Source organism: Staurois parvus, unplaced genomic scaffold (genome assembly GCF_062004578.1).
Source record: "Staurois parvus isolate SC_StPar_1 unplaced genomic scaffold, SC_StPar_1.0 ptg000244l, whole genome shotgun sequence".
Taxonomy (NCBI): domain Eukaryota; kingdom Metazoa; phylum Chordata; class Amphibia; order Anura; family Ranidae; genus Staurois; species Staurois parvus.
In genome coordinates this window covers 9,261,145-9,284,012 of record NW_028318040.1, presented here as the reverse complement: position 1 = coordinate 9,284,012, position 22,868 = coordinate 9,261,145, and the positions used below count along the sequence as shown (strand labels likewise).

General features: G+C 42.2%; 1 protein-coding gene across 1 annotated transcript in view; it reads left to right on the top strand.

Annotated features, from left to right (window-relative positions):
- Positions 1-22,868, top strand: part of MTTP (microsomal triglyceride transfer protein) — a 107,913-nt gene that overhangs the window by 34,175 nt on the left and 50,870 nt on the right. The window contains exons 4-6 of the mRNA XM_089680558.1: positions 16,430-16,537; positions 17,826-17,942; positions 21,850-21,989. Coding sequence (XP_089536684.1) covers positions 16,430-16,537; positions 17,826-17,942; positions 21,850-21,989 — 365 coding nt within the window. The remainder of the gene's footprint in view (positions 1-16,429; positions 16,538-17,825; positions 17,943-21,849; positions 21,990-22,868) is intronic.

The following is a 22,868-nucleotide window of genomic DNA, read 5'->3' as shown; positions in this document are numbered from 1 at the left end:
CCATTCATGTTTGAATTTGTAAATCAATTTTGAAGCTGATTAGAAGTTGTAGAAAACTTCATGTGATGATGTCAAGCTTTCAGTATGTGGGAGGCAGTACAGTCTGTTGTAGGTGTTCTAGCAACACAAGCAGGCATGGTCCAGGATCACCAGATTACTTTCAGTGGGTAGTAGGGTGGGCTGGTACATTACAGAAATGCCTGTATGAAAAAAATGAAGTACTAGGGAGACAGGCTGCACTCTTTTGTGCATCTCAAGGTTTCATTTTCATCTTTAGCTGAAGTATAACTTAACTAATACATTTTATGTTAGGTGAACATTGATTTTCAGCTCTCACAGATGAACTTTAAAATAATGTTTCATTATCAATGTGCAATTAAATAACCTTGATTTTATCACTAAGTGTCAATAAAACTAATGAAGGAAATCTGTGTATAAAGGTCACTCACAGCCAATAGAATAAAGACACGTTCAGATCTATGGAAAGCTTATCTGGCTGCCGTAGTACTGTGCCACACACACTGACACCAGTATGCTTGTGCAATACAGCTGGCATTTGCTGTGATTACGGCCTCATGCAATCAGAGCTTAAAAACGCTGATTATACAGACATTCTGCATTTTTTTTAATGCCTGTTAAAGCACTTCTATGTTAGCCTATGTAGCCTTGCGCATTTACAGGCATAGTTGAAGAGGAGCGTTTACAGGCAGAAAATAAAATGTACCAAAGTCACATTCTGAGATGAGCTTTTGAGCAAAAAGAACACGCATGTGCTCATAAATGTGTGTAAACGCATGGGTATGCGTGCAAATTCAATATATTCCAGTGGCCAGAATAAGTTAATATTCTGGCCAGTAGAACACATTTACGCTTAAATGCCATAGAGTCATAAATGCACATAAATGAGCATACATATTATACCCTTAGAGGTCTTTTTTTGGGAGAAATTCTGGCAGAAAAAATGCTGCTAATTTTCATAAGCCCATATGCATGATATTGTATAGATGTAACACATTTAAAGATCTGCAGTCCTCAAAACTGGATTTTTTATCTACATGGTTAGAAATGTCTCCTTTTTTTTCCTGTGTCTAGAAATTTTTATTTGTAAACTTTGTATTTTGGTTTAAAGGATAACTAAAACTCAAGAACAAACATTTAGTATATTGTAGCTTACCAATGTTATGGTCCCTCTTGAAAAGGTATCCTGAGCTTACCCGAAGCACGGGGTCTAAGTGACGGTTGGTCCTCACTAGAGCACCCTGGAAGGGATATTAGGTTGGAAACCCTGGTGGTCTCCCATTTTCTTTCCTGTGAAGAGGGGGAGAGCAGAGAGAGGCACTGCTCCCGTGCACAATGCTGGATTGAGATCAGGCACAGGTAATTATAAGGGGGGGCTGAGGGGGGAAGTCTGGACACAGAAGGTTTTTCACCTTAAAAGTGAAGTGCGGGATATGAAAATAACAAACACATGTACTCACTTAGGTGGGTGCAGCAGTGATCCAATGCATTTGCCTTTACACTGAGAACTGAGTGATTAAAGACCACTGAATTTTTATTTCTAAACTTTGTATTTTGGTTTAAAGGATAACTAAAACTCAAGAACAAACATTTAGTATATTGTATCTTACCAATGTTATGGTCCCTCTTGAAACGTATCATGGGCTTACCCAAAGCATGGGGTCTAAGTGACAGTTGGTCCTCACCAGAGCACCCTGGAAGGGATAATAGGTTGGAAACCCTGGTGGTCACCAATTTTCTTTGCTGAAAACTGGCACCAGGTGGCAGCCTTCAGGATTGCCCTACCAAGGGGGAGGCTGGAATATGAAGGCTACAATGCAGAGATTGTTCACAAGGCATCAGAGCAGTAGAGTCAGCATATTAGGTCTATTCAGGTAGAAAGTGGAAGAGCAATCATGTTCAGTCAGGGGTCTTAGTGGACAGGAAGCCAGAGACAAGGAAGTCTGGGTTGGCAACAAACTAGCAACTGGCAGGTATTATAGTATTTTAGGACTCAGGGGTCATGTCAATTCATGTTGGTAACAATCTCGCAACTGCAAAATAAATAATATAGTTCTTTAGCTCTCATGTAGCTGGTGATAAGACACAGCACTAGCCACTTCTAAGGCAGGTGCATTAAATACTCCTCAGAACAGAGGATATACCAGGCATGGTTTCTAGGATTTATGGAAGTCCTAGAGTTATTGGAAGTGCTAAGAATCCTGGAAATCTAAGAAGACCTGGCAAGGACTGAGTACTGGATGTTCTAAGAATCTTGGAATTCCTGGAAGATCCCAGTTGGGATCCTGTGTGTACAGGTTGTCCCGGGAATCCTAGAAATCCTGGAAAACCCAGTAGAGATCATGGGAGTACTGAATGTCTTAAGAATCCTGGAAATCCCAGACAACCATGCAGGAATCGTGTGACAACCAGTTCTTAGATGTGGTGGCTGCTCAATTTAAAATGAACCTCCTTTTGCTTCCTCACTGATTTGTTCTTCCACGTGAGAAAACTGACATAACTAGTAGTTTTAGGCATTCAGATTGTCACACGAGATGGGGAGAGAGTTCTCAGATTTGTATAAACTTGAATTGAGATTAACATGTTACTTTTACTCCTTTCTCCACCAGAAAATGGAGGGAAGAGAGAGCAAAGCGAAAGTGAGTGTTAGATGTTACAGGGATTGTATGCCTCTCATGGACAAAGTACAGGTTCATGCTAAGCCAAACTTTTTTTTTTTGTGTGGAGTGAGGGATGACCTATGTCCAGCTAGCTTTGTCTTTTCTGGAGTTTTCCATCAATTTTTATCCTATTAACAACCTGTCACGCCCTAAAACATGTCACCGGGACACTTAGAAACTTAAAGGAGAAGCAGGGCCAAAGCTGTTTTGGCTCTACTTCTCCTATGGATCACAGGAGTGCACTTAGTTCTGCACTCTTGTGACTCATTTTTTTGCCGTTAGTGGGCTAAAGCCCACTGCCAGGTGACATCACACAACTTGTCCAGGCTGTCCAGCACCCCTGGCTCCTGCCTTCCGAGTACCCCCATAGCAAGCCGTCAGCAGGGTTTTGCCCCACCCCTTGCTCTCATGTCATAGGAGTTGATTGACAACAGCAATGGCTCCCAATGCTGTCAATCTGCCCTGTGAAGAGGGGGAGAGCAGAGAGAGCCACTGCTCTCGTGCACAATGCTGGATTGAGATCAGATACAGGTAAGTATAAGGGGGGACTGAGGGGGGAAGTCTGGACACAGAAGGTTTTTCACCTTAAAAGAGAAGTGCGGGATATGAAAATAACAAACACACGTACTCACTTAGGTGGGTGCAGCAGTGATCCAAAGAATCTATCTTTACACTGAGAACTGAGTGATTAAAGACCACTGATCGTTCAGTTTTCGGTAGTCAGTGAGCTGAGAGCGGTAACTGTCAGTCACTGCCTCTCTGCTCTGTACCCTCCAGCGCTCACTGGAGTGAAGGGATGGGGGGGGGGGGCAGGATCAGCTGGTTCAGGCTCACAGGAGGATGTTGAGAGGCTGAGCCAGCTGCCAGGCATCCGGGTGGATCCTGACTTTAAAGTTGGAATCTTTCCAGAGCCTGGACCAGCTGTGTGATGTCAGCCAACTTGGACTTTAGCCTGCTGTTGGCTGAATGCAGGTCATAGGAGTACAGAACAAAGTGCACTCCTGTGACTCACAGGAGAAGTAGGACCAAACGGGATTTGTCTCTACTACTCATTTAATGCAGAGAATGCATTAAGGTAAAAACCTTAAGGTTTTAGAAGCACTTGCTCAAATTAAAAAACCTCTTAGCAATTATCTTTTACACCTAAACCTTCAGAAATATGTTACAGAGTGCCAGGTCCCTTTAATTGGCCAGATATGTGCACATAGGTCTTCCATCAATTAAAGTGGATCTATAGGTACAAGGTTTTTTACTTTAATGGATTCTATGCATTAACCACTTGCTTACCGGGCACTTATACCCCGTTCTTTACCAGGCCAATTTTCAGCTTTCATTGCTGTCGCAATTTGACAATTGCGCGGTCATGCGAGATTGTACCCATATGAAATTTTTATCATTTTTTCTCACAAATAGAGCTTTCTTTTGGTGGTATTTAATCACCGCTGGGCGCTTTACTTTTTGCGCTATAAACAAAAAAATTGCAAAACATTTGAAAAAAAAAATGTTTTTCTTTGTTTCTATTATAAAATTTTTCAAGCAGGTAATTTTTCTCCTTCACTGATGTGCGTTGATGAGGCAGCACTGATGGGCACTGATAGGCAGCACTGATGGGCATTGATAGGCAGCACTGAAGGGCACTGATAGGTGGCACTGATAGGCAGCACTAATGAGGTGGCATGGATAGGCGGCACTGATAGGTGGCACTGATAGGCGGCACTGATGATGGGTACTGATAGACGGCACTGATAGGTGGCACTGACTGGCATCACTGCTGGCCACTGACTGGAGGCACTGCTAGGCATTGACTGGGGAAACTGATGGGCACTGACTGGCACAACCGCTGGGCACTGACTGGTGGTGCTGACTGGCAGCACTGCATTGATGGGCACAGGTGGGTGGCCCTGGTGGGCACAGGTGGGTGGCACTGGTGGGCACAGGTGGGTGGCCCTGGTGGGCACAGGTAGGTGGCCCTGGTGGGCACAGGTGGGTGGCACTGCTGGGCACTGGTGGGTGGCACTGGTGGGCGGCACTGCTGGGCAGAGGTGGGATGAACTGGTGGGTGGCACTGCTGGGCACCGATCATCAGGGCACTGATCATCAGTGTCCTGATGATCGGTGCCAATCCCTGCTCTGACAACTGCCGGTTCTCGGCAGTACTTTCCTTGACAGCATGAGGAAAGTGCAGCCGAGAACCGGCAATTGCATTTCCCTGTGATCAGCGTGCCATTGGACACGGATTGTCACGTGATCAGCTGTGATCACAGAGATCGCCAGGGGCACGCAGGAGAGTGCGTTCTGGGAGGACGTCATATGACGCCCTCCCAGAACTAGCCGGCCGCAGTGTAGCCATCATTCGGCTATCTGCGGTTGGCAAGAAGTTAAGGTAGAAACCCTTCTGCATGCAGCTTCCCCTGAGCCCCCCTAAATACTTATCTAAGCCCAATCTTATACCAGCGATGTGTACGAGAGTAGCAACTCTCTTGGCTCTCTCTCCTCACTGGACAGAGAGGCAGCAGCAGGAGCCATCTGCTTCTGCTGCTGCTGCTGTAAATCACAGCCAGTGAGGAGAGAATGGGGGGCAGGGCTGAGTCAATGGACACACAAAGCGAGCACTAATGCCCCCAGAACAAGTTGCTTGCTATGGGGGCACTTGGAAGGGTGGAGGAGCCAGGAGCGCCAGCGAAGGACCTAAAAAGTGGAGCACCCATTGCACAGAGCAGGTACATATATCATGTTTGTTTTTTTAAAAAATGCCTTTAGATTCACTTTAAAAACAAAATAATGATTGTCTTCACAAAGGCCAGGTTTGTAAATTTGCATGCAGACAGTAAAGCATTTTCGGTATATTTTAATGAATGGGTTACATAGAATTTTCTTATGCCCAATCAGAATATCTATGGAAACCTAGAGAATGCTTCAAATATCCACAGCTAATTTAGAGGAAAGGATTGAAGATTGATATTTATTGGTCTGGTATGGTGTATGAGGCAGACAGTGTTAGAACTATCACTGATCATGTTATTACTGTTGTAAAGCAATGAAAACATTTTACATGGACTTTCAATAATATTGTTCTTGTGCTTCATTCAAATTTGCAAACCCTAATTTGAACCTAACATTTATTATAATACACAGTTTTTGTTCTCGGACAAAATATGAACATATACATTAGACTATGCTACTAAAGACTATCTGTTGTGTTGTTGCTATATCAGGTTTCTTGCAGTTGCATATTTATGGCTCAAAGTTCACTGTTAACATTTGTTAGTCATTATATATGTCGGGTTTAGACTAGGACAGCACAAAGGGTAATTTCCGCAAGATCATGTTATGGAATTGTGTTTTAGGTAGTGAACAAAAAAGTAAGTAATTTAATTATTATATATATATATATATAAAGTTATAGATATAGCTAGCTAGATAGATAGATAGATAGATAGATAGATAGATACCGTATTTGCCGGCGTATAAGACGACTTTTTGACCCTTGAAAATCTTCTCAAAAGTAGGGGGTCGTCTTATACGCCGGTACACATGTTTAGGGGGGCTGCGGCATTAAGTACAGGGGTGGGCAGGGGCTGATGTCTCTTACCTGGATCCAGTCCCACGACGATCCGGTCCAGGAAGCGCGGCGTCTCCTTCAGTTCGGCCACTGGATGTTCGTGCGGCTGCTCGGCTCCGCCTCCTCACCGGTGATTGGCCGCCAGAACTGTGGCTCAGGAAAGGCACACAGGCAGCCAATCACCGGCGAGGGGGCGGAGCCGAGCGGCCCCGCGAAAATTGAGTGCCGGAGCAGCAGGTAAGTGTTCTGTGTAGAGGTGCTGCTGCAACCACATATGCTGGCTGCAGCAGCACCATACGAGAACAGGGTCAGCAAGTCTCAGTGGGAGGAATAGTGCCCCATCATTGGTGTCACTGATACCAATGATGGGGCACTATTCCTCCCACTGACACCAACGATGGGGCACTATTCCTCCCACTGACACCAACGATGGGGCACTATTCCCCCCCCCCACTGACACCAATGATGGGGCACTATTCCCCCCCCCCACTGACACCAACGATGGGGCACTATTCCACCCCCCACTGACACCAACGATGGGGCACTATTCCACCCCCCACTGACACCAATGATGGGGCACTATTCCACCCCCCACTGACACCAATGATGGGACACCATTCCTCCCACTGACACCAATAATGGGGCACTATTCCTGCCACTGATACCAATGATGGGGCACCATTCCTGCCACTGATACCAATGATGGGGCACTGTTCCTCCCACTGACACCAATGATGGAGCACTATTCCTCCACTGATACTAATGATAGGGCACTATTCCTGCCACTAATGCCAATGATGGGGCACTATTCCTCCCACTGATACCAATGATGGGACACTATTCCTCCCACTAATACCAATGATGGGGCACTATTCCTCCCACTGACATCAATGATGGGGCACTATTCCTCCCACTGGTGTGCATTGGAAGAGGGGTAGTCTTATACGGCGAGTATAGCCCAAACACTACATTTTAGCAGGAAAAGTAGGGGGGTCGTCTTATACGCCCAGTCGTCTTATACGCCGGCAAATACGGTAGATAGAAAGATAGATAATGCTATTATAGAGCGACTGCCATCAAATACTCTATATCCATGTAGTAATGTACAGATATTTGTCAATATGCTGACACTTTGCAAGTGCCAGAAATAAGTGCACAGCAGGATTGTCTTGCAGCTTACATCTGTTGTAGTTAGTGTATCTTGCTATGGAATGACAGGCTGCTAGCCACTGTGCTCTCAGTAACCACTTAAAGTGGACTTTGCAGTATAAACCAAGATCTGCTTGCTAGATCTGCCTCACCCTCCAGTATAGACTCTACTGTATTCGTTAACCTTTTTACCTAAAAGTTTTTATATTACTTTCATGCAGCTATATATAGTATGAGAGATGGGGCCCGGATATATTTAAGCGGTATTAAACCCAACAGCAAACATTGATCATACTCCTAGATTGTAAGCTCCAAGGAGCAGGGCCCTCCTATCCCACTTGTATTGAACTGTATTGTTGCTTTATTGTCTCCCGTTATATTGTAAAGCACTGAGCAAACTGTTGGCGCTATACAGATCCTTTATAATAATTATATTATTGCAGCTTACCAATTTTTAGATGTGATGGCTGCATTAGTTTTCTTTTTTTAGACTTTCTTTCCTTTTATTTTTATCTGGTGAGTCAGCTAGTAAGACCCCTGTTACATGGAACAGACACTGCTCCGATCAGCAGGGGATCTGTGAGCAGATCCCCCGCCGTTCAAAGTCAAATGGGACGGATGTCACATCTGTGCCTGCTCAGTTTATGCTGAGCAAACACAGGCAAAACCTTGTCTCGTCAGCTGTCAGAAGACAATAGCCAGCACTGCAGATTCTTCCATCTGTATTGCATGTCCAGCTTAAAGTGTTACTAAACCCAGAACCCTGCATATCTGGTGTCCCACAGTACACAGAACATGGAAATACAATTATTTTAGTAAATATAAACTGCTAAATACCTGTTCTCATCAGCGGCTAGAGCAGTCTTGTGACTTCAGCAGAGCACTGGTTAAAGCTTGTAGGAGGAGTTTTCTTTCTGCTTTAGGAGAATGCAGAACCCCTGACCTCTGTGTGGACAGCTCTGATTGGCTCTGTGCTGATCACATGCACTCTCCCAAGAAAAAAACCTCTAGCAATATACACTAAACTGAGCATGTGCAGAGTGTCTCCACACGATATGTCTTATCAGTAGATAAGAGGGGGACACTGGAAGAACGGGAGGATCAGAGAAGTCAGGATCAAACAGCATTTGTACACAATGCAGAGGATTACCCCTTAGATTTCACAGTGAGTATAACAAGCATGCTTCACTGCATAAACAGACTGATTTTAGTTGTGGGTTTAGTAACACTTTAAGTGATGTTCACCCTTCAGCTTGCAGTGTATGGATCATTATTGTTCACTTTCTACAAAAGTGAAGCCTGCATAAGGGTCTCTAGGAGACCCTAGGAGAGATACAGGTTTACATATATATATATATTTGTTATAGACTGCTGCGCACATTATTCTCTGGCTAATCTTTACTGATCAGTTGAGTTAAATTATCATGATCAGTCACTAAATTTCCTTAGTGATAAGGCTAGTACATGAGGTATGGTATTAGTACATTGACAGCCTTGTCAGACATAATCATGGGTCTGCATGCACTTATTTATTATTTTTGTAATACTCAAAGCAAACTCACTCATCCATCCATTTCTCCATGCTCTATTTTGCTGAGAAATCGCTTTGAAAAACACCCCCTAGCATATCTGGCCGTGGCCATCTTGTGTAAGGGCAGATAATTCATGTAGCATTTACTTCCTGGAGTCCATCTGCCCTTAGCTCAGGCATTCAGACTGGAGGATGTGTTCATGCTATCCATGTCACATATCAAGTCTAAGGATACCTTGAGTCAAAGACATACTTTTTGTATAAAACCTAAGACACACGATGAGAATGAATGATTGTTTGTTGTTTTTGCATGTTAGTCTCACATCAAAAATGAAGAGGTTACTAAAGTTATGAAAATTCTCATAAGACAGAATACAACTTCAGAAGTGGTCATGTATTGTATTGTAATGTATTATTTCGTTCCAAGCATGCGCAGTCTTGGTCATTCAATTTTTTTATGGATAAACACCGAACTGTTTAAACAAAAATTGTTTGTTCTGTTATCGTACGAGAAAAATTATCATGCTTGTCGTTTGTCGGTTATTTTCACATATCCAGCAGATTATCGGACGATTGCTCCGGAAGCTGTATTTTTTTGTCTGATATTCTCATTGTGTGTACAAGGCTTTAAAGCGGAGTTCCATTCATCCTGCCAAAAAATAAAAGTCAGCATCTACAAAAACTGTAGCTGCTGACTTTTAAAAAACAGCCACTTACCTGTCCCTCGGTCCCTTGGTGTGTGTCCCGCCAGGGACGGACTGACAACTCATGGGGCCCTCAGGCAATAGGGGATCATGGGGCCCCTGTGTCCTTACCCAAACTCAAAAAAGCCTACGAAAAAGGTACCAGGGGCATCTCATGGGGCCCCCTACTGATCCCAGGCCGTGGGCAGTGCCAAGTTTCCAAATGGTCAGTCCGCCTCTGTGTCCCGCAGCCCGTTTCACCTGCCATCCTGGAGGCTGGCATATTCAGTGTGGGCACCCAGCTGTGACTGCTTGTGGCTTCACAGCCGGGTACCCACTGCGCATGCGCGAGTAGCACTGCGCTTCATGAATGATCCTGTAGTCTTCTGGGACATGTCACGTGTCCCAGAAGACTACGGGGAGGGAAGGAGGGAGGACACCTTCTGTTTCCGATCGCCTAGGCCGGGTGTCGGCAACCCGCGGCTCCGGAGCCGCATGCGGCTCTTTTTCATCTTTGCTGCGGCTCCGGAGCACACTGCCCACCAGGTGGTCGGCAAGCCGCAGATCGCGAGCCACATGCGGCTCTTCTGTGTGCCGGGCGCCCGCTCCCCTCCCTCCTCAAAAATCCGGCCCGCGGAGCGTGGAACATTGGCTGTCAGGATGTAGGTGGAGCAGCCAGGATGTAGGCGGGGCAGAGTGACGAACTCCTCTCTCAGTCCGCCCTGAAGACCAGAACGGCGCGGGAACACAGCGAGAGGAACGCGCGGAGCAAAGGTAAGTGAATTGAGACAATATGGGGGATGAATTACTATGTGGGGGATGAATTACTGTGTGGGGGATGAATTACTATGTGGGGGATGAATTACTATGTGGGGGATGAATTACTATGGGGAATGAATTACTATGTGGGGGATGAATTACTATGGGGGAAGAATTACTATATGGGGGATGAATTACTATGGGGGAAGAATTACTATATGGGGGATGAATTACTATGGGGGAAGAATTACTATATGGGGGATGAATTACTATATGGGGGATGAATTACTATGGGGGATGAATTACTATGGGGGATGAATTACTATGTGGGGGATGAATTACTATGGGGGATGAATTACTATATGGGGGATGAATTACTATATGGGGGATGAATTACTATGGGGGATGAATTACTATATGGGGGAAGAATTACTATATGGGGGATGAATTACTATATGGGGGATGAATTACTATGGGGGAAGAATTACTATATGGGGGATGAATTACTATATGGGGGATGAATTACTATGGGGGATGAATTACTATGTGGGGGATGAATTACTATGGGGGATGAATTACTATATGGGGGATGAATTACTATGGGGGATGAATTACTATATGGGGGATGAATTACTATGGGGGATGAATTACTATATGGGGGATGTATTTTCAGTTTTAAAAATGTGGCTGTCAAAATAAATTTCAATCGTGGTTTTGGCGAGATTTGGCTCAGTTGAAAAAAAAGGTTGCCCACCACTGACCTAAGGCTATGATTGTGATTATGAAGATACACTGTGGCCCTGATTAACCCTTTGCTTACTGGGCCCTTAAACCCCCTTCATGACCAGAGTGCTTTTTGCAATATATGCAGTGTCGGATTTGTTATAAATGTTGCAATGGTTTTGCGGCTCCCAGTCTTTTTTTTCCCTTCGGAAACGGGTCCAAGTGGCTCTTTATGTCTTAAAGGTTGCAGACCCCTGGCCTAGGCGGTCCGACCACAATTGGGAGCCGGTACCTGTCAAATTCAGGTACCTGCTCCCTCCGCCCCCCAAAGGTGCCAATCCTTAATGGGGAGTGGGGGAGCAGTCTTTAAAGTGGAACTTCCCCTTTTGGGTGGTGCTCCGCTTTAAAGAGGAGGTCTAGTCTCCCCAAAAATGTAATAGTCAGCAGCTACAAAAACTGACCTGTCAAGGGTTCCAGCACTGTCATCACCCAGGCTAGTTGTTTACTAGCCTCTGGGTTCCTGACACCGGCAAGTGAGAGAAACTGGAAGTGAAGCTTTGTGGCTTCACAGTTGGTTTCGTACTGTACATGCGTGAGTCGCGCTGTACCTTGAGATTGGCAGGGGGAAGGAGGAGGCCGAACTTCTGGTTCTGTTTGCCATGGTGAACTGAGCCAGAGGTGGGAGTGGGTACTTGTCAAAACCAGTTACCCGCTCCCCCCCCAAAAAGGGTCAAATGTGGCAGTGAAGGGGGGAGGAAGCACAGAAGCAAAGAAGCAGAGCTTCTCCTTTTGGGTGGAGCTCTGCTGTAAGTGGAAAACCTTTTGTATTATATGCACAATGTATGCTATGAAATCATACTTTATCTTTCAGCTGTAGATCTTTATCTCACACCAGCATAGCATTGATAGCTGAGGGTAAAAGACCTTCAGTTTACTCACCTAGACCTTTTCAGTCTATTTTCATATATGAGAACTCATCGTGGACCAAACAGTGGCAGGAGAAACCCTAGGAGTCAGGTAACTACTGTCTAACGCATATCTATCCCCCCCCCGCCCCCCCAAAAAATATTGTTGGCACCCTGCTTCAATGCAAGCCATTGCTGCTCATCACTCTAAGTGTAATAGGTTCTGCCTGCTGAATTACAGACATGGGTATATCTTATGCAGGCTATAAATGGTCAAATTCCGAACAAATTTTCTTTAGAAAATCATAATTTTCATGCGTTTTGTAATTCGATGGTGCCACCCTTGATTTTGTACACACCAGCATGGCATTGATAGCTGAGGGTAAAAGACCTTCAATTTACTCACCTAGACCTTTTCAGTCTATTTTCATATATGAGAACTCATTATGGACCAAACAGTAGCAGGAGAAACCCTAGGAGTCAGGCAACTACTGTCCAATGCATATCTATCCCCCACCCCCCAAAAAAAAATATTGTTGGCACCCTGCTTCAATGCAAGCCATTACTTCTCATCACTCTAAGTGTAATAGGCTCTGTCTGCTGAATTACAGACATGGGTATATCTTATGCAGGCTATAAATGGTCAAATTCCGAACAAATTTTCTTTAGAAAATCAGAATTTTCATGCGTTTTGTAATTCGATGGTGCCACTATTGATTTTGAAATTTGACCAACCAAACCTTTAACTTCACCTCATGTTGCTACAGAAAATAATTTTCTATTCTTTCTAGGTCACAGCTCATGCTCATTTTTTTGCACGATTCTGCATCATTGATTAGAAATTTGTTTGTTTTTCAAAACATTTCCAGCATGCCCGATCACTCAAATTCGATGGTCGTTCGAACATCGGCCATTGCTGTGGCCCACTGATGGTGCGAAATTCAAATGAAAATTCTTAGAAAAGATTTTCTAAAGAAAATTCTTTCAGAATTTGACCCCATGTATGGCCGGCTTTAGGCCCCGTCCAACCAACTGTTCTAATTAGATCTGCCTGCCAATTTTTGTAGGCAGACCTGAATAGAAGTTTGATGTTAGTCTTTGGGCAGGTGGATGTAAACAGATGTGCATATGTTTACTTCTGATCGCCCCCAAGTCAAGTCAGAAAAAGGTTTGCACCCCTTTCTATTTTTTCAGGACCTAAACGTGATGGTATGTAGGTAAAAGATTGTAGATTGTATGGTCCAAGGAGCAGGGCCCTCCCAACCCTCTTGTATTGAACTGTATTGTTGCTGTATTTGCTCCCTTTATATTGTAAAGTGCTGAGCAAACTATTGGCGCTATATAAATCCTGTATAATAATAATAATAGTAATAATAAAAAAGAATGTAAGCGCATTAAGTTTTGTTTACAGCTGTCTGCCTATCACAAGATAGATCGATAATCTGAAAAGACATAAATGTGTCCCATATTAAACAATTGTTCTTAAAGTGGAACTGTACTCTCTCAGTCAACATTGCCTATTTTTAATCCTCATGCTGATAGTATTAGTAAATATATAGAAAAGTATATCATATTTTCTTGTTTTTAGATTTTTTTACATTTCAACTGCTTCCTGGTTTCCATGCCTAGGCACATGATGTCATACATCCCAGGTAGGGGCGGACTGACCATTCGGGAACTTGGGCACTGCCTGAGGGCCCTGGGTCAGTAGGGGGCCCCATGAGATGCCCCTGGTACCTTTCATAGCCTTTGTTGGATGTGGTTTGAGTGTAGGCTAGGACACAGGGGCCCCATGATACCCTATTGCCCGGGGGCCCCATGAGTTGTCAGTCCACCCCTGATTCCAGGAGTCTTTAGCAGGGAAGCAGGGACTTTGTCAGCTAAACACATCTTCCTGTCTGCATGCCTGAGCTAAGGGCAGATGGATTCCAGGAAGTAAATGCTACATGAATCATCTGCCCTTACTCAAGATGGCCACGGCCAGACATGTTAGGGGGAGTTTATCGAACTGATTTCTCAGCAAAATAAAGCATGGACAAATGTATGGATGAGTAAGTTTGCTTTGAATATTAAAAATTAGTTAAACAGCGTTGTTGGTTTGTGGTGATCAGGTGCAGTGTAGTTCCATTCCTCTATTCCTTTCTCCACTATTCTTCTGGTAACAACACAGAAAACTCATGGGGCCCCCGGGCAATAGGGGACCATGGGGCCCCTGTGTCCTTGCCCAAACTCAAAAAAGCCTATGAAAAAGGTACCAGGGGCATCTCATAGGGCCCCCTACTAACCCCGGGCCCTTGGGCAGTGCCCGAGTTTCCAAATGATCAGTCCACCCCTGCTTCTAACCCTCTTGTATTGAACTGTATTGTTTCTGTATTGTCTTCCTTTATTTTGTAAAGCACTGAGCAAACTGTTGGCAATATATAGTTCCTGTTTATTAATAATAATAATAATAATAATAATAATAATAATCTCTCTAATAGAGACAAGAGCAAAACAAAACCTGATAATGATTTGAGCTCTTCACCATGTCTTTTAAACCTATAAGATACAGATTGGTCCAATGATTAGTACAGTGTTGCATTTCAAATAATTGTCTACTTTCTTTTGTGCTGCTTTTGTTTTACTGTTAGCACATTTGTTCTTTTAGTCATTGTAGCAAGGTACATTCTTAGATAGCATTATATGGGCTCTTACAGTCAAGCTGGAAGCACAGATACAAAGTCCTTAAGTGTAATACAATTCATTACAATAGATAAAGTCATAGTTCAAAGACTGCACAGTTGGCGACACGTCATTGACTGGAGGCCATTCACACATCTGGCACAGTAACAAAACTGTTACACATTTTATATAAACAGCTTATCCCTTAAAATAGTTTCCTACAAGAAAAGTTTTACTAATACTGGTGTCCGTTTATGAACCAGCGGTAAATGATCGCTGCTCAGTTCTCCGGCATTCTCGGAGAACACAGTTCTCCTGTGAATGCCTTTTATGAAGTGGTGTAGATCAGTTCTCCAAACGAAGGGAGAACGGTCTACAAACGCTGGAAAACGGCTGCTTTTACTATAATCTCGTGAGATTACAGTAAAAGATCAGTTTACTAAACAGAGGTAAATTATCTCTGCTTAGTTTGTGGTTCCTCTGATTCTCCAGCTCTGGGCTGGAGAATCTGGAGGGAGAACACAGATCTCCAGTGAAGGGCTGAACATGTTCTCTGCTGATTTCCTGAGTGTCATAAACTGTGAATGACCAGAGAATAGCTGTGATCCTCTGAATCGCAGCTATTCTCTGTGTCATAAACGGACACCACTGTTCACAAAGAAGGTAGAAGTCCCACATGGAAATTGTATTTGTCATAGTATTCAGGTTTGCTATGGAGCTACTGTAAATGCAACTTCTGTCAACCATTTTAGGGTAACGAATTCAAAGATGTCCATGATGAGATTGCTAAAGCAAACTATACACAAGCAGACCTTTTTATTTTTAATAGAACATCTGACATAGGTGTCCGTTTATGAACCAGCGGTAATAGATCGCTGCTCAGTTCTCCGGCATTCTCGGAGAACACAGTTCTCCTGTGAATGCAGTTTATAAAGGAGTTCTCCGAACGAAGGGAGAACGATCTCCAAACGCTGGAGAACGGTCTACAAACTCTGGAAAACGGCTGATTTTACTATAATCTCGCGAGATTACAGTAAAAAATCAGTTTATTAAACAGAGGTAAATTATCTCTGCTTAGTTTGCGGTCCCTCCGATTCTCCAGCTCTGGGCTGGAGAATCTGGAGGGAGAACACAGATCTCCACTGAAGGGTTGACATGATCTCCTGAGTGTTATAAACTGTGAATGACCAGAGAATAGCTGAGATCCGTTGAATCGCAGCTATTCTCTGTGTCATAAACGGACACCCAAATTCTGTGACTTAGTGGTTGCATTAGCTTGTGAACACACAACGGGCTTCATTTACAAAAGTGTCTCAGACACCCTACATAGCCCTACAATTCTTATTCCAGTATGGGAGCATAAAAGAGCTTCTGATTAGCAACATAGAGAAGGCAGTCTGCCTGAACCAATATAAGATGAACATTGTCAACCATTTGTCAGCCTTTTTCATTTTTTCTGATCATTGGTGGTGAGTTTGCCATTTTTGTGCATCTTAAGCAATTAATATTAGGCAGCGCAAGAAATGTGTGCCCAGCATCTATCCAATTTTTCCTTACTGCAGTATTGGACGTTCATCATTCTTATATTTGTTTCTGATATGTTTTTCAGTAGTATTCATCTTTAAATGTTTTTGCTATTTTAGATAAATTCCATTTATGATTCTGATCCATATACACAAATTAACTGTTAACCTTAAATCAACCAAGAAATCAAAGGAGCAATCTGGTTTTCTAATTAACATTTGTTATTTTATTAAATACGTGTTTTTTTTCCATAGGTTAAAACCTTGTATCTGTACCAGAATGAACCCACCATCCTTGTGAACATTAAAAGAGGCCTGGCAAGTCTTTTCCAGATACAGTTCAGTCCTGGTACAGTGACAGAGGTAATAGTTTTGTCATATGTGGGCAGTTAGCACAAGTGGCAGCTTGTGACCCAGTAGGACGTTAGTCAGGCCATGAAATTCCTTGGAGGTGAGATTCCATTGTAGGTCATCTCCTGTGCCTGCTGAGGTTTGTGGGTGTCTGAAAAGCAGTACTCATGATGAGAAGACTCATATTCTGCTTGTGGGTAGAAAAACTATGAAGTGTGGAGGTTTATACAGGAAATATGGCATCTGTTTCTCGATAAATACTTTTAGTTTTCTGCATCTCATCAGCATTGAATAGTTACCATGCACTGACTTGCAGTAAATTGTGTTCTATGAATTTAAAAATAATTGTTTTGAGTTATAAACCTGTACAATGCAAGGTATGATTCAAGGTATGTGGAGTTACATCTCCAAAAGAAATTATTAATATTCTTATGTATTGAAATAGGTATGTCCTGTTTTGTAGTTTTTACAAAGCAACTTAAAGTATATCTAAAACAAAATACAAAACGTGCAATATATTGCAGCTTACAAGTCATTAGATGTTGTATCTGCATTAGTTTTCTATTTTTTTTAGGCACACACAGAAAATTACCTGCTAATCATGACAGAACTCCGCTGTCTTTGTAGCTTCATGTGCACTGAGCTGTCTCAAACAATGTTATCTGCCTTCCTAGATGTCTTCTGTAAACTACAGAATTCCTCCCCTTATGTAATTAATATTATTATAAGGAGGTGAAGATATTTGTAGTCGAAATTAAGAGACCAGCCTAGTGACAACACTGTTGGCAGGATCACCATAAAAAATAAAAATCTTGAAAAGAAGTATACAAATGGAGCCACCACATCTAAGGACGTTTTCTTTTCAATAGTGTTCATTCCTTTTTTCCATAAGAAAGAAGTTACAAGCCATTACAGAAAAATATACATCATTTTAGCCCCCCCCCCCATACAAACTGCAGCCCGTTGGGCTGAAACAGGCAATGCACACAGTATTTCAAACAATTATCTGTTGGTGGTGACCAAAGTGGAAGACCTGCAACACATCTAAGGACTTTTAAGCTCCAATAGTTTACATTTTTGTTTTGGGGTTTAGATATGATTTCATTGAAGGGATGTGTAAATGGAGCCCCTAAATATGCTTGTATGCATTGAAGCAGGTGGTTTTACAATATGGGTATTTCAAAGCCAAGCAGCAGGTGACATTTAAAAGCTGCATGCAGCTTATCAACTAGTAAATTAAAGTGTATTGATTTTCAGTTAAATTACATACAGGAATTATATGCGTTTTTGTCTTTTTCAGGCTGATGTTTCTGGTAATTGTAAGGTTACTTACCTAGCAAAACAAAACCAGGTGACAAAAATCAAACAACTGGACAGCTGCAAGATTTCAAAAACTGGATTCACTAATTCTAACAAGGTACTGAAAATGGTTTTAAATCTGATCAACAGATAAAAAAAAATAGACTGCATACGTGATATTGATTTTAAGGCATAAAAGACATTCTGAAAATGTGTATTTTGTCTAAGTGAACATGTCAGTTTTGTTTATAAGATGTATGACTTGTTTAAAAAATACAGTACTTGGATTCACACTTTTGTGGTGCCGCACGTGCGTTACCTAACATTATTCTGCACATTAGTTTGCTGTTTGTTTAAACAGCTCATTGGGCTGCCTAATGCACCAAAAAGGTGCACACAGTGGGGGAGATTTATTAAAACTGGAGCACTCAGAATCTGGTGCAGCTTTGCATGGTATCCATCCAGCTTCTAACTTCAGCTTGTTCAATTAAGCTTTGGCAATAACACCTGGAAGCTGATTGGTTACTATGCAGAGCTGCACCAGATTTTGCACTCTTCAGTTTTAGTAAATGACCCCCAGTATGGTTTGTGTAATGCAGTGCACCACAATGCATGTTAATTAATGAATGGAACCGCAGTGCACAAAATACATTTTTTTTCAAGTTTCAAGCACATCTTTTTCATTCATAGTTAATCTGGCTGAAAAAAGACAAAAGTCCATCCAGTTCAAACATAGAACAAAAAAAAAAGTTATAATCCTATACCCACAGTTGATCCAGAGGAAGGAAAAAAACCCAGCAAAGCATGATCCAATTTGCTGCTGGGAAAAAAATTCCTTCCTGATCCCCCAAGAGGCAATCTGATATTCCCTGGATCAACTTTACCTATAAATGTTAGTATCCAGTTATATTCTGTTTATCTAAGAAAGAATCCAGGCCTTTTTTAAAGCAATCCACTGAGCTGGCCAGATCCAACTCTTGAGGAAGTCTAGTTCACATTTGCACAGCTCTTACTGTGAAGAAACCTTTCTGTGTTTGGAGATTACATTTCTTTTCCTCCAGACGTAAAGAGTGCCCCCTTGTCCTCTGTGATGACCTCAGGGTGAATAGCTCTACACTGAGTTCACTATATGAACCACTGATGTATTTATACATGTTGATCATATCCCCCCTTAATCTCCTCTTCTCAAGAGAGAATGAATTCAGTTCCTCTAATCTTTCCTCATAGCTGAGCTCCTCCATGCCTCTTATCAGTTTAGTTGCCCTTCTCTGTACTTTCTCAAGTTCCCCAATGTTTTTTTTGTGAATTGGTGCCCAAAACGGAACTGCATATTCCAGAAGAGGTCTTACTAATGATTTGTACAGGGGTAATATGATGTCTTTCTCTCTCTGGAGTCTATACCTCTTTTAATACAAGAGAGGATTTTGCTCGCTTTAGAAACCGCAGCTTAGCATTGCATGCCATTATTAAGCTTGTGATCTACCAGAACTCCTAGATCCTTCTCCTCCATTGATGTCCAAACATCAATGGGGCAGTGCCTAGTGTTTCCACAGTCTGGGAAAAGGTTCACCAGTGGAAATCCAGATTCTTACATATACATATTCCTGATTGTTTGTTTTTGGGGGTTTTTATGAGGAGGTGAGTAAAACCTTGGACAGAGGGGTGGCGGTGGACGTGATATACTTGGAGTTTGCAAAAGCGTTTGACACAGTTCCCCACACATGGCTAATGTGTAAGGTAAAGTCTACAGGCTTGGAAAAATCTGTATGTAAATGGACAGAAAACTGGCTAAAAGATCGTATTCAGAGAGTAGTGGTTAATGATTCATACTCTGAATGGTCTGGGGTCATCAGTGGTGTACCCCAAGGTTCAGTGTTGGGGCCCTTACTTTTTAAAATATTTATAAATGATATAGGGTCTGAGATTAAAAATCCCATTTCAGTCTTTGCAGATGACACCAAGCTGTGCAGTGGAATAACGTCCTTACAGGATGTCTCCAACTTGCAAGCTGACCTCAATGCTCTATCTAATTGGGCAACTATGTGGCAAATGAGGTTTAATGTTGATAAATATAAGGTTATGCACTTGGGGGCTAAGAATATTCATGCATCATACATACTAGGGGGAGTACAACTGGGGGAATCAATGGTGGAGAAGGATCTGGGAGTTCTGGTAGATCACAAGCCTAATAATGGCATGCAATGCCAAGTTGCGGTTTCTAAAGCGAGCAAAATCCTCACAATTTATTTTGTGCACTGCGGTTCCATTCATTAATTAACATGCATTGTGGTGCACTGCATTACACAAACCATACTGGGGGTCATTTACTAAAACTGAAGAGTGCAAAATCTGGTGCAGCTCTGCATAGTAACCAATCAGCTTCCAGGTGTTATTGCCAAAGCTTAATTGAACAAACCCAATGACTAACTCATTGTCCCTCAGATATGATCACGTACCTTGAAGATTTATTTTTATCTATAACTTGCAAAGACTGAATGCCAAACAGAAGTTTTATATTTTACTGATTATATATTCACAATCAGTTCTCTAGATATAGGTGTTTTACTGTATGACTTGACCTTTACCACCACCATTTTAGTCTGTTTCTTCACCTCTATATTCATCAGTCATTTACCAACCACCTTTGTGATCATATCTGAGGGACAATGAGTTAGTCATTGGGTTTAGTGAGAACCACAGTGGCTAAGTGGTTAGCACTTCCACCTGGTAACATTAGGGTTGTCGGTTTGTATTTCAATGTTTTTATTAATTTATAAACAGTTTAAGAAGACAGGAGCAAAAAAACACGCCCACGCAGGGGCCATCAATTGCACATAAAAAAATAAAGAAAACAGTGCTCTAACACCAACAGAGCAAACGTTGCACCCACGCAGGGGCTATCAATGGCACATATATGACAAAACATTGGTATAACACTGACAGTAACTCAAACTTAAGGCAACTACCCACTGCCACACCAAAAACAAAAAAAAAAGAAAAGGAAGGAGGAGTACAAAAGGAAAATGATGACAAGACCAAGAGCGGGGGTCTGAGAACGCCAATACCGAGCAACATCACAACCCCAGACTAGCCAGGGGGAGCTTGGGAAAGGCATATTGCAACCACGGCTCCCATATTTTCAAGAATTTCCGTTGGGAGTTGTTACAGATACTCGACATCTGTTCATTGAGCATCATAGTGGTCATACAGTTTCCGCACCTCCTGAAGAGGGACAAACGGGCTCTTCCATGCCTGAGCAATTGTTCTAGTGGCCGACAAAAACAAATAGGAAGAAAACTTCTGCTGATGAGCCAGGGATGTCGGTTTGAATTCCAATCATGGCACTACCTGCCTAGAGCTTGCATGTTCTCTGGGCCTGTGCAAGTTTCCTCCCGTATTCCAAAGACATGCTGGTAGGTTAATTGGCTTCTGTCTAAATTGGCTTTAGTATGTGTATGTATGAATGTGAATTCTGGACTTAGATTGTAAGCACCTCAAGGGCAGGGACTGATGTGAATGTACAACATACTGTATATGTAGAGTGCTGCTAAAATTGTTGGCGCTATATAAGTACCTATAATAAATAGTAGGCAAAGTTTTGCCACACACATGCAGAGTGCCATAGAATTAATTTCTTTCCAACATTTGATAGGGTGAACATATTTATGCAGTTCTGTTCTTAAAGTGTCCACTTTGCTGAGAAAAACAATCCTTCTATAGTTAGATACATTTACCAAGTTCTGCCTGCAAGTAAAATCATTTTAGAGGAGTTCTGTATCCCAACAAGATAAAGAATGGCCCCATACAAAGTGATATCTGATATATTTTTTTGCCAATGTTAGAAAATCATAGCTGACTGCTGGACATAACGACTTGTATAACAATTTTGTAAATATATATATATATATATATATATATATATAAAACAACTTACATATATATTTATTTATTTGTAGCGGGGTTAACCTTTAGTAATGGTGATAATAATTTGTATAACATAGGTATTCACCTTGTATTTGGAACAGGTGTTGGGTGTTACTAACAAAGACACGTCTGGTACAAGTTATCTCATTGAAGATGACAATATTAAATCTGCAGTGGCTGAAGAAAATCATGTGCTGACACTCAATGTTCATGAAACTATTGCAGCCAAAATACTGTGCAGGTCAGTCTCTTTTCTCCTTTTTCTTTTTATTCTTCTTTGGTGAAAGGCAGCAAAGTGTTAAGGAAAAAAAAAGAGTAAATCAAGAAAGACCATGCAGAAAAAAATGACACATTCTTAATACAGTGAATAAATATATAATGTGATGGCAGCAGCAATGACATTATCCAGTTAAGAGGTCTTATTCTCAGGTGCACCGTGCAGTAACCCATAGCAGCAAGAAGAATCAACTGGAATTCCTTCTAATAAAATCAGACCAGAATATGGTGGATTCTGACTGGTTGTAATGAGTTACTGTATTTAAAGCAGACCCTGCACCAGAAATGTAAGGTCAGCTTATAAAATCAATCCCCTCCCTGTGCACAAATTACTGCATAAAAAATTATAATCTGAAAACATTACCTATAAGGTAATAGGCTAGGTTATAAACTTAGCTTACTGCTGCCTTCCTCCCATGGCACAAAGGCGAGAGTGATGTTGTGCTCCTTCCAACAGGAACTTGTGGAATCCAGAGTAGCCCAAGTATTAAGAGAAGTTGCCTCTGCTGTAGTGATTTCGGATACTAATACTGGATTCCCTAGGAATTCGGCCAGAAGGATAATAAATTCACACCCTCCAGCAACCTGTAAATCTCTCTGTCTATATATGTCTGTATATGCTTTATGCAGTTATCTATTTTTTCTTTGACACAGTTGACCACTCCTCCTCCTCAAAAACCTCTATTTTCTTGGTCTACATGACTCTACTCTTTGTTGGTTTGAATTGTACTATCTCACCGCACCTTCAGAGTCACTTACAACTCTACTACTCCTCTTACCACTGGGGTCCCACAAGGTTCTGTCCTTGGACCTCTGCTATTCTCAATCTACACTTCTTCCTTGG